The 12,659-nt window shown below is 38.4% G+C and overlaps 1 protein-coding gene across 4 annotated transcripts in view; it reads left to right on the forward strand.

Annotated features, from left to right (window-relative positions):
- ACACA (acetyl-CoA carboxylase alpha) overlaps nt 1-12,659 on the forward strand; it is a 413,948-nt gene that overhangs the window by 296,531 nt on the left and 104,758 nt on the right. For all 4 annotated transcript variants that reach the window (XM_071210521.1, XM_023584057.3, XM_004476381.4 and 1 more), the window contains 3 exons: nt 1,422-1,478; nt 1,715-1,759; nt 12,477-12,518. In XM_071210521.1, coding sequence (XP_071066622.1) covers nt 1,422-1,478; nt 1,715-1,759; nt 12,477-12,518 — 144 coding nt within the window. The remainder of the gene's footprint in view (nt 1-1,421; nt 1,479-1,714; nt 1,760-12,476; nt 12,519-12,659) is intronic.

The following is a 12,659-nucleotide window of genomic DNA, read 5'->3' on the forward strand; positions in this document are numbered from 1 at the left end:
TAGTATGCATATGCAGTTATGCATACTCGGTTATTTACTCTGATGAGCATGATAACAGTACAGATAATTTTAAATGTGGCCAAACTAAATGGTTTCTCTTTGACCTAGAAATTTATTAGTAGAATTTTGTGTTTACAGGAAATTTATTTTTCCAGTTATCTTTTGCTTATGCTGTTAATAAAATTAATTTTACTACTGAGCAGTGTTATAGCAAAAATAGGAGAAAATGATCCAGGAGTATGTTTGATTATAAGGGGAGTCAATTTGTATTTAAAGGGGAAAAAAAATATCAAGAACATCAAGCAGCATTATGACATAACTTTTTTTTTTTTTAACATATCTTAATTAGAGTTATAGCAAGGAAGCAAGGAATGTGGTCAAACTAAAGTCTGGGATGGCTTTTCTGCTTATTGCCATGTAGCCCATCTTTGTTAGGGACCTTTAAAAGCATGTCTTTTACTTAATTCAGTAATCTGCTTTTTTGTCTCTGCCTCTCAAGGTAAGTGAACAATATAGTATGGAGGAAGGGTTAGATCCTGAGACCCAAGATTTATATGAGGGACGTCTTGAAACTACTGATATCTGTTGATTTCAGTTTGCCTATTCCAAGTTGGAGATATGAATAGTTTATCACTAAATCTAAAAGACTGTTTTTTTAAAAGATTAATTTTATTTATTTATTTCTACCGCCCACCCCCTTTCATTGTTTTCACTCACTGTCTGTTCTCTGTGTCTGTTTGTTGTGTGCTTGTCTTTTTTTTTTTTAGGAGGCATCCAGAACAAAACCTGGAACCTCCCTTGAGCCACCTCCACTCTCTCTAAAAGACTATTAAAGCTTGCTTTCAACAATTTTTAAAGAGAACTTTTTAAAAAATTCCTTCATGTGAAGTAGAGAGGAACTGTTTTAGGTTAACTGAAAAAGTCAGGATTTATTAGGTTGGAATCCTAAGAATGCCATACCTGATGATAGGAAAATATATCATGTAAGCAACTTAAGACCTGTATTTTCTGTTTTTATAGAAAATTTTTCTTTTCCATCTACTTGATTTTATTATTTTGATATCATTATTAATTTTCATATTTGAATAAATGGACACTAGTGTGATTTCTATAAACAGAAGTTGTATTAAGATTTGCTTTGATATGAATCAGTTTCGAGAGAACTTAGGTAACCTCATATGACCCTTTCTCCTCCACATAGTTCTCTTTCAATTTTGTCTAGATCAATGTATAACCTGTTCCATCAAATTTAGTCTCAGAAACTAGATTGAGATTTATGTGCAAGTTTGAAGTTTGAAAACAGAGATGTAGATCTCCAAAAAGGAGCTTACCCTAAACAGAGACTTAAGAGGACTGACTGGAATAAAATTTAGGATGAATAAAGATCTCATCTATCTTCTGTTTTACATGTTTGTTCACAGAAAGCTACGCTGGTTGATCATGGGATCCGGCGCCTTACTTTCCTGGTTGCACAAAAGGTATTAGCATATGAATTGTACCTCTCTAATACTTCTTATGCTGCTGCTAGAACTTCAAAAAATTAATATTGGGATTGCAATTATATGCTAATTTACAGGATATATGCAGGGAATTGTTTTTCTATATATTTAATTAAGAAAAACATTAGTTTAACTCATCACCTATTACTTGATTCATTTTTAATTTTTTTACTAATTGCTTGCTTCTGCTCTTTTTCCATCCTTTCATTTCAAAGGATTTCAGAAAACAAGTCAACTATGAGGTGGATCAGAGATTTCATGTGAGTAAAAGTAACAATAATGGAACAGTAATAATTGTTTTATTTGTGTACCACTGATTATTTAAACATAGAGTATGTATGATTCATTTAGAACAGTTGGATTGGAGATCCCTCTCCTTGTAGAAAGCATTATAATGAATATTCATTTCTTCCATGGAGTATGCTAAGAAAGATTGTTTTTATTTTTTTTTTTTTTTTTTTTTTTTTTTTAAAGATTTATTTATTTTATTTAATTCCCCCCCCTCCCCTGGTTGTCTGTTCTTGGTGTCTATTTGCTGCGTCTTGTTTCTTTGTCCGCTTCTGTTGTCGTCAGCGGCACGGGAAGTGTGGGCGGCGCCATTCCTGGGCAGGCTGCTCTTTCTTTTCACGCTGGGCGGCTCTCCTCACGGGCGCACTCCTTGCGCGTGGGGCTCCCCCACGCGGGGGACACCCTTGCGTGGCGCGGCACTCCTTGCGCGCATCAGCACTGCGCATGGCCAGCTCCACACGGGTCAAGGAGGCCCGGGGTTTGAACCGCGGACCTCCCATATGGTAGACGGACGCCCTAACCACTGGGCCAAAGTCCGTTTCCCTGTTTTTATTTTTAAATCCTGTAATGAGTCTCAGTACATCTCTGAGAAACAGTTAAGAATGAGCATATGCATTTGTCCAGATATATACAGTAGAAGCAGAAACTAGTAATTTTTATTGAATACACAGTCAATCAGTAATCAAGAATGGCCAGTTGCACTTTGGGATCCTGGCTTCTGCCAAAGTTGGATTCAAGTTCTATTATAGAGAATTCTCAAATCTGAAGAACAGTGATTAATTATTTAAAATGCCTTAACAGAGACCAAGTTGGCATTATTGCCTTGCTACATTAATTCTAGAACAGGAAACTTTTAAAAATTCAGCATTAATTTGCTCATTCAACTGAATTAACTGTTAATATTTATGGGATTAAAATGTTTATTGAAAAGAGAATTAAGATAATAGCCTGTATCTGAACTTATATTGAGACCCAGTGTAATGATGGCAGTGAGGCCAAACATCCAGTTTGCAATCAAGAAGTCATTCTCCAAAATGACGACTTATAGTCACAATATTTCTTTAAAAATTACTCTAAAGCAGTTCAAGTAAGATTCCAGAGGATGTTACAAAGTCTCAACTTTCCTGATGAGAATTTTATTTTATTTTGTTTAGCAATTAAAATAAATTAGTTTTTAAGCCATGCTTATTTCTAATAATGAAGATAGCATTTGTGATTCTGGAAAGGACTTCTAAACTCAAGGACCTATGTGTGATTGTTTTATTACCCTTTTGTTTATTAGGTCTCTAGCACTTGACATTTTGTTTTCCTTCTCGCAGTTCACCTTGTTGGTCTAGTCTATAAAGAAACAAGATAGCCTATGTGGCAAGCTAAAGAGCTAAGATTTTCCGAAATGCTTTAGGAAATGTTGTGGACTACACAATTCCCCTGTGTTATTGATGTCAGGAAACTAAGCAGAGTGCAGATATGTATCAATCAATAACTTTAGATAGGAAGTTGGAATCAGTGGAGAAGTATGAGGAGCTTAAAGAGAACCCCAGGGCTTTAGGAGGAAAAATCAGGAGCTTAGAGAATAAAATTGATGTTTTAGGATAGAATATGAGAGCCTATGAATTAATACTGTGACTGGTAGATGCTGATCAGAATTACCGTGCCAGAGCCTTGGATTTGGAAATAATATTGGACTAGGTTCTTAAGCATCAACTGAATTTTTCTAATCTCACTGACTTTGGAATAAAATAGTAAAATTCTGGGAAAACACTGAATTAAATTTTTTTTTCCATTTTCCTTATGAAGTCTTCATATCTGTAGTATGTTAACTGGATTCCTTTGATAGGACTTCCATGATCGATTAAAACTCTTCAGTAAAATTTATGAAACACCAAAGAGATTAGTTCTCAGTGACATTACTATGTATAAAACACATACTAAAAAACTTTATCTCTGTCAATTTTTGTCATGTTTTGTTAGAGTTTATCTAATAGCTTTAAACCATTTTCTCTCCCTGTTAATCCAACATCTCTGGATTTAGACTGAGTAGAGAAATGTGTAGGCAAAATCTGCTTAGAAATGAGTCCCGCAGGGATTCTTCCCTGGGAATCATTGACCGGTTTCTATTTATAGGTACATTAAATGGGAAGTCAGCTAAATTATCAAGATTTGTCATTAGTGTTGGAAAGGCTGCTTTAGGACATAGCGAACATTAAAGTTTAGTTGTGGATTGGTTTTGCTCTGAGGAATTGAATGGCAGAGAGTTGGGGTATTTTTATTTTATGCTCCTTAGTAATGATTAGTGGTTATACAGGAAGCAAACAGAGATATTACTGACCTCCAGCCAGGATCTACAATAGGCAGGAAGCCTCAGCAGGAGTTGAACAAATACAGGACTCACTGTCATGGTGCTGCTGTGGGTGTCTTTGCTGGTGGTAGCTTGCCATTCATGAAGGACACTTACCCTCTGTCATGTCATCTAATGTGTGCTTGTCCCATAGTTATTGTAGTATGAAAAAGAGGAAGCTTTCTGGGAGTGTTAGAAATGAATCCCTTGATCTCGCTGGCTTCTTGGTAATACACTGTGATGAATGCAGCCTTCCTTGTTCTACACTGTGAAATCCCAGTGTTATTGAAGAGAAGAGAGAACACGTACATGAGGGAGCAAGGAGAGGAGGAAGGTTACCAATCTTTGTTCAAGAGCAACATTGGCAGATGTGGAATGAAGCAGCTGTGATGTTATATCATCATCATCTTTTAAACTGCCTCCCCACCAAGCCTCAAGAACAGAACAAGGCAAATAAGGGGACAGACTGAGTAGAGATTCCACAGAATCTGTATAGTGTTAGGTGTTTATTCACATGCCAGTGAGGATGTAAGCATTTCCGAACTTCATTGTTTAGCCCCCACAGTCCCCAGGAATGTATGCAGCCCCTTACATTAACTCTACATGGAGACTCTTCTTCTGAACTAACAATATTTACTACCATTAAAGGGACTTGGTGTTGGTTGAGCCTGTTTCCATAACCATCTAATTAAATCAAGTAACCATAATGGGACTTGAATAACTGCTCAATATTAAAGAGAAAGCTTGAGGAAAAACAAGTCTATTCTTACAGATGTCTTCTTCATATTTGAAAGGGAAAAAAAAAGATTAAAGACTTAAAAGAGAAAGAAGAGGTTCCTTGAAGTTTTGCAGCAATCTAAAGTTGCAGTTTTACACTTTTATATAGTATTAAGTCTGCTAGTGTCACTTACATTTCAGATCTGCTAATTCCAAAAAGTGAAATACAAAGTGCTGTCTAATTGGGATACAAGTGGTATGCCCTTTTTGAAGCTTTCCATATATATATATATTTTTTTTTTTAAGATTTTTTATTTTATTTATTTCTCCTCTCCCCTGCCTCGTTCCCCCTGTTGTCTGCTCTCTCTGTCTATTCACTGTGTATTCTTCTGTGTCTGTTGGTATTCTCATTAGGCGGCTCTGGGAACCAATCCTGGGACCTTCCAGAATGGGAGAGAAGCAATTACTCTCTTGTACCACCTCACTCCGTGTTCTGCTACATCTTATTTTTCTCCCCTCTGTGTCTCTTGTTGCATCATCTTGCTGCACACATCAGCCGACACTCTGGCACAGGGCGGCTTTCCTCCTCTGGGAGACATTCCCGCGCAGGGCAGCACTCTTGCATAGGGCGACATTCCTGTGTGGGCTGGTACTCTGCATGGGCCAGCTCGCCGCATGGGCCAGCTTGCCCTCACCAGAGGCCCTGGGCATCAAACCCTGGACCTCCTATATGGTAAACAGGGGCCCAATTGGTTGAGCCACATCTATTTCCCTCCGTATATATTTTTTAAACAAAGATTTGTTCAGGATGCTAAAATGCGTATTTTGAGAAATTTTTATCTTTTGTCACCTAAACAGCTACATTCGGCCTAAAAGTTGTGATGAAATTCTGATCAGTTTTGTATCTGTTAAAATGGCTTCTTTTCTTTCTTGCTTATGATTTCATTTCTTTCTTCTTACAAATCACCCGATAGATATAGTTTTATAGATTATGTGAGTGACTTCACTTTAAAATTAAATATTTTAGATTATTTGGGAATTAAAGGAAGAACCCACTATCACAGTTATCATAGTTAATTGTTCATTTCTTCAAAACAAAATAGGTAGTTACATTAGCTAGTACACCAACGATTCGTTTTTCAGGTTTGGTTTGGGGTTTTGTTTTAATTACAGTCTGTATAATTAGTTCTCAGCATGTTGAGGTAAAAGAGAATTGCACCAGCAAGCTTCCAATTTCTTCAACTCATTAGGTTTTTAATACGATTATTAGTATAATAATCAGCTATGATGTTTTTTGTTGCAGGTTTTCACTTTCTCTGATTTGCAGGGTGTCTTGATTGGCTAATTTAGGCAAATTATTTTGATTGTCTTGATGATGGTTGGCTGATTAGAACACAGCAGGGATATAATTTCTTTCTGAGAAATGGTGCATTCTTTTGTTTTTTGGTACCAGAATACTGGCTGTTTTTCTTTGTGTATATTCAATTACCATATTTGCCCAAAATCCTAGTAGACTGCCTAGAAAGCAATTACATTAGGGATGGAATAAGTGTGAAAGCTGTTAGTGGAAAAACTGACAGGGTAAAGATAACATGAGATAAAGGAATTAACTGAAACTAAAGGATTAGAGACTTTTTTTTTGAGGCACCAGGGATTGAACCCAGAACCTAGTACATGGGAAGCAGGTGCTCAACCACCGAGCTATATCCGCTCTCCAGAGTTGCTTTTTCCATTTGTTTGTTTTCTTTTTAGGAGGTACTGGGAATCAAACCCATAACCTCGTGTATGGGTGGCAGGCACTCAACTACTTGAGCTAGAGCTACAACCACTCCCCTCATAATATCCTCTTATGATCGTTTTTATTTCTATGGGGTCAGTCATAACTTCACCTCTTTCATTTCTGATTTTATTTATTTGCATCTTCTCTCTTTCTTTGTTAGTCTAGCTAGGGATTTGTCAATTTTATTGATCTTCTCAAAAAACCAGCGTCTGGTTTTGTTGGTTTTTCTCTATTATTTTTCTGTTCTCAATTTCATTTATTTCTGCTCTAATCTTTATTATTTCTTTCCTTCTGCTTGCTTTGGGAGTGGTTTTCTGTTCTTTTTCTAGTTTCTTAATTGTTCAGTTAGAGCTTTGATTTTAGCTTTCTTCTTTTTTTTTTTAAAGATTTTTTTTCCTCCCCTTCCCCTCCCCCCCAGTTGCCTGCTCTCTCTGTCCATTCTCTGTGTGTTCTTCTGTGACTGCTTCTATCCTCATCAGTGGCACCAGGAATCTGTGTTTCTTTTTTTGTTGTGTCAGCTCTCTGTGTGTGCGGCACCATTCTTGGACAGGCTGCACTTTCTTTTGTGCTGGGCGGCTCTCCTTTCGGGATGCACTCCTTACGTGTGGGGCTTCCGTACGCGGGAGACACCCCTGTGTGGCAGGGCACTCCTAGTGCACATCACACTGCGCATGGGCCAGCTCCACATGGGTCAAGGAGGCCTGGGGTTTGAACTGTGGACCTCCCATGTGGTAGGTGGATGCCCTATCCATTGGGCCAAGTCTGCTTCCCTCTTCTTTTTTATTATAGGCATTTAGGGCTATAAATTTCCCTCTCAAGACTGCCTTTGCTGTATCCCCAAAGTTTTGATAAGTTGTGTTCTCGTTTTCATTCATCTCAGTATATTTACTGATTTCACTTGTAATTTCTTCTTTGACCACTGATTATTAGGAGTGTGTTGTTTAGCTTCCACACATTTGCAAACTTACCTCTTTTTGTGTACTATTGATTTCCAGTTTCATTCCATATGATCTGAGAAGGTACTTTGTATAATTTCAGTCTTTTTATTATTTACTGAGACTTGCATTGTGCCCTAACATGTGGTCTATCCTGGAGAAACATCCATGGGCACTTGAGAACAATGTATAATCTTCTGAGTTTGGGTACAACATTCTGTGTATGTCTGTTAGGTCTAGCATTTATATCATATTGTTCAACTTCTGTTTTCCTTTTTGATCTTCTGTCTAGTTGTTCTATCCAGTGATATGAGTGATGTGTTGAAGTCTTCAACTATTATTGTAGAGATGTCTATTTCTCCCTTCAGTTCCCAGTTTGTCTCATGTATTTTTGGACACCCTGGTGAGGTATATAGATATTTATGACTATTATTTCTTCCTGGTGGATTGTACCTTTTATTAATATATAATGACCTTCTATATCTCTTAACTTTCTTGCATTTAAAGTCTGTTTTGTCTAATATTAGTATAGCTAATATTAGTATAGCTGCCCTTGCTCTTTTTTGGTTACTCGTCACATAGAGTACCTTTTTCCAGCCTTTCACTTTCAGCCGGTTTGTATCCCTGAGTCTAAGGTGAGTCTCTTGTAAGCAGCATATTGATGGCTCATGGTTTTTTTATCCATTCCATTAGCCTATATCTTTTGATTGGGGAGTTTAATCCATTCACATTAAAAGATTTACCATAAATGCATTATTTACTTCCACCATTTTATTCTTTGGTTTTCATATGCCGTATCTTGTTTTCATCTGTCTTTTTACTCTTTTGGTTACTCTTTCTGCTTTTCTTTCTTCCATACTCTTCTCCAAGCCTCTCTCTCCTGTCTTTTTTCTTTCAGGCTTGTAAGACTTCCTTTAATGTTTCCTGCAAAGGTAGATTCTTTTTTATATATATAAATTCTCTTAGTTTCTCTTTGTTCGTGAATCTTTTAAACTCACAGTTTTGCTGGATAAAGAATTCTTGGCTGAGGGGTTTTCTTATTCAGTATCATAATTGTATCATACCACTGTCTTCATGCCTCCACAGTTTCTGATTAGAAATCCATACAAAGTCTTACTGGGTGTCCCTTGTATGTGATGGTTTTTTTTCCCTTGCTGCTCTCAGAATTTTCTCTTTATCTTTGACATTTGACATCTGAGTTGTTTGTGTCTTGGAGTAGGTCTATTAAGATTTATTCTGATTGGGTTAAAGTGTGCTTCTTGGACATCTAAGTTCATTTATTTATTTCTCCCCCATACCCTTCATTTTTGCTCTTGCTCTCTGCTTTCTGTGTCTGTTTGCTGTGTGTTCTTCTGTGTCTGCTTGTCTTCTTCTTAGGCGGCACTGGGAACCGACCCTCAGACCTTCCAGAGTGGGAGAGAAGCACTCAAATCTCTTGTACCACCTCAGCTCCCTGGTCTGCTATATCTCTTATGTCTTTCCTCTGTGTCTCTTTTTGTTGTGTCATCTTGCTGTGCCAGCTTTCTGCACAGGCCAGCATTCTGCATGGGCCAACTCTCCACTCAGGCCAGCTCGCTGCATGAGCCAGGGTGTCTTCACCAGAAGGCCCTGAAAATGGAACCTTGCATCTCCTTTATGATAGATGGGAACTCAATTGCTTGAGCTATATCTGCTTCACTCTAATATGTTTTTGTTATTAATCTTACCTATTATGACTTTTCATTCCCATGAGCTCTGTTACTTTTTTATTCAAGTTCTCAAATTCTTCTATGTGTTTGCTCAGTGTCTTCTCAATGTCCTTTATCTCTTTAGTCATATTGTCTTTCATTAATTTGATTTTGGAAATTTGTGTGAATCTTGTTAATTAGTTGTCTCAAATCTTGTGCCTTTTCTGAGGCTTTGATATATTCCTTTTCTTGGGCCATTTATTCCATTTTCTCAGAATGTCCTGTAATTTTTTGCTGATATCTAGGGATATATGACTAGGGTAGTGAATTTACTCAGATGCTCAGTTTCTATTTCATAGGGTTTTAATGGTGAGAGGCTGTGTGTTACTGCTGTTCTTTGATTCTTAGCCTGTTCTGGGTCATTAGGGTTTTGTTAGCTGCTCAAATCTGGGACCTGGACCCGGTAATGGGTTGCACACCCACTTACAGTGAGTGCCTTGAGGAAAAATCCTCTCTTGCTTATTTATTTTTAATTTCCTCACATGTACTTCTTTGACCTGCCAGCAGATGTCGCACTTTGGCAGCCGTCTCAGTTCAGTGCCTGGTCAGAGTGTGTTTGCGGCAATGTGGACCAGATCATGTGACAGAGGTTCCTCCCTGGAGGCTAAGAACCTCATAATTCAAACATTCTCAGAGCCAGTTCTCCAAACTTTTCTGCTGTATTTTTCCCTTTTCCCAAGTAGGGTGTAATTCCACTCCCTTCTGCATCCTCAACAACCAGTCCTGGTTAGTAGAAAGGGAGATTGAGAGGGCCAGAGCTCTTTAGTCCCTTGCCAGCTACGAAGGCAAACAATGGTGCTACCCCAACTGGCCTGGAAGGGCTCGTAGGACAGAGCAGACCAAATCTGTGGGTCGAATGCTGAGTCAGCCATTGGCTGTGTCAGTCTTTCTCCCCTTTCCTGGGAAGGTGGATCCCTGGAGTTGCCTTTGTCTGTAGCCCCGAGGCCTGTGGGGATTGTGGGGGAGGGTGCCAGTATTTGCAGCTGCAGCTTTTAACTCACAGTTTTGCGATGGCAATTCTTTTCCCTCATCCCTCTCTCTGGGCAGTGTTCAGCCTTCCCCTGTTGTCCTAAACTCTAGATTTTTTTTCCAGATCCTCTTTTTTCTAGATTTTTTCTGTCTGTTCTCTTAGCTACTTTTTTGGGAGAGAAGAGAGTCCCATGTCTTTCTAGTCTGCCATCTTCCCAGAAACCCCATGTTCTTCACTATCATTCAAGGGGGTGGGGGTCAGAGAATTCTTTAGAACAAATCATCAGTAAAAGATTATTCCTATGGAAAGCCAACTTTCAAAGACTCAGCCCTGTACAAGTGGCTTCCTTGGGCTTTTGTAAAGGGCTTTTAGATGCATGTTAAATGCAGTTTACTCTTTTGCCTTTGCCCTGTCCTGGTTCCTGTCATCATGCTGGTCCATGTGCCTATTCCTGCCTTCTGCGCCCTGCTCTCACCATTTTTCCCCTGCCATGGTTGCCATGCAAGTAAAACCTGGGCATTTATCATCTATAATGGGAAATTGTAGCCTATATAACAGTGCACTTTATCACTTTTCAGCCCTTTCCTCCCTACCTGGGACCCACGATCTGTTATATTCTCCCACTTCTCTTCTCTCCCTACATTAATAAATTACTGGCCTAACCAAAAAAAAAAAAACATTTTACAGGGAAGTGGCTATGGCTCAAGCAATTGAGCTCCAGCCTACCACACGGGAGGTCCCGGGTTTGGTTTCTGGTGCCTCCTAAAAAAGGAAGATAAGCACACAACAAACAGATAGCGCAAATAACGAGGGGGTGGGGAGAAATAATCTTCTAAAAATAAATGCCGTTTACAGATAAAATGCCAAAGGCAATGTAAAAAGATATATTAACTGTGTCCACTTTTGTTCAGGTGAGGGTGAAATATAATACTTGTGGAAAGTATTCGAGAAATTTTCAGTCAATTCAAGAGCCACAAGTTTTCAGCCTGAATTTTGCTTTGTGTTTTACTTTTTTTCTTTAAAGTTCTAGTTTCTGGTTTTTGTCTCATCAAGCAAAATCCTCTAAATAAGGATTTTGGATAGTAACAAGAACAGAAAGGTATAATGCCCTGTACTGATAGATGAAAGGGCAAGGGCTCTGGCGTTAGATCCACATTCACATTCTGGCTCTGTCCGGGCCTATCACTTGAGCCAAGGCTTCCTCATCTGTAAATGGGGGTCATAATACCTACCTCTACCTTGAGAGGTTGTTGAGGGCCTTAGACGAGATGATATATGAGATTGCCTGACACCTAGCAGACTTTCAGTGCATTTTCCCTTCGTGGTTCCTAAAGCTCATTGAGGGATATTTAGGCAGCTGTCCTGGTTTCTCTGCTTTGTACCAATAAGTATTTGATTATATTGTGCTTATAATGAAGAAGATGCCTAATGAAACCTTCTATTGAGGCAAGCAGTAATGACTTGATTCCAACACTACCGGTAGAACTTCCCATCCGAGAAACAGGAGTATTCGGTGTTAATAAGTTAAATTTCAGAAGCTAATGAACTCTGCTAATTGAATTCATCTTTGCTAATTAATAAGGTTCTAGTAAGTTGGTTGCTTTCTTGTGTAAAGCCCTGCAAAAGAGCAGTAAGACCTAATGATTACAAGTTCACCAGTTCTACCTCATTCTTTTCTATACATATCATGGTAGTGACCAAAGTAACATCTTGTACTTTTCTTTTCCTAGAAATGTTATTATTTAAACCCTTGAAATTATTGGCTTGAGATTGAATGTGAGGAAACAAACAAACATGGATTGGGGTTTCTATGCTGTTTGACTCGTTTACATTTTAATACTTTCTTAAGGAGAAACTTGGGAAATCAGCCCAGTACCTGCAATTGCAATGGCACAGCACAAGAGTGTATTGGTTTCCTTTGCCAGATTGTGGCAAGATCAACATCCAGAAAGATTTTTTCACTGGGGAGATGAAAAAATACTAATTCATTTTCCCTAGGAGAGGGTATCAATATTGAATTTAGGTTAGTAGTGTGGTGATTCTCAAATTTGGAAGTGGGGTCCAAGTGATGGCTATCCAGAGGATCATTTATATTCCCCAGGTAAGGGGCATGTTTTCTAGGAAATTGTCTTCTACATGCTTGAATGCTTCTATACAATATGTCTGTCCCCAAAGAGTTGCGTTTATGAAGGACTGACAAATTTTCCCCTTCTTTAACACAGAGAGAATTCCCTAAATTTTTCACATTCCGAGCAAGGGATAAGGTAAGGACTGGTTGCTTCCCTTTTTTTTTTAATCTAATTTTTCTTTTCTTAAAAACCCAGGAGTGGCTTGTCTTTGCCATGTGCTCTTATTGCCATTCTCTTTTCTCTAATTGAACTTATGTTTACCTCTGTGTTATATGT

Source organism: Dasypus novemcinctus, chromosome 21 (assembly GCF_030445035.2).
Source record: "Dasypus novemcinctus isolate mDasNov1 chromosome 21, mDasNov1.1.hap2, whole genome shotgun sequence".
Lineage (NCBI taxonomy): Eukaryota > Metazoa > Chordata > Mammalia > Cingulata > Dasypodidae > Dasypus > Dasypus novemcinctus.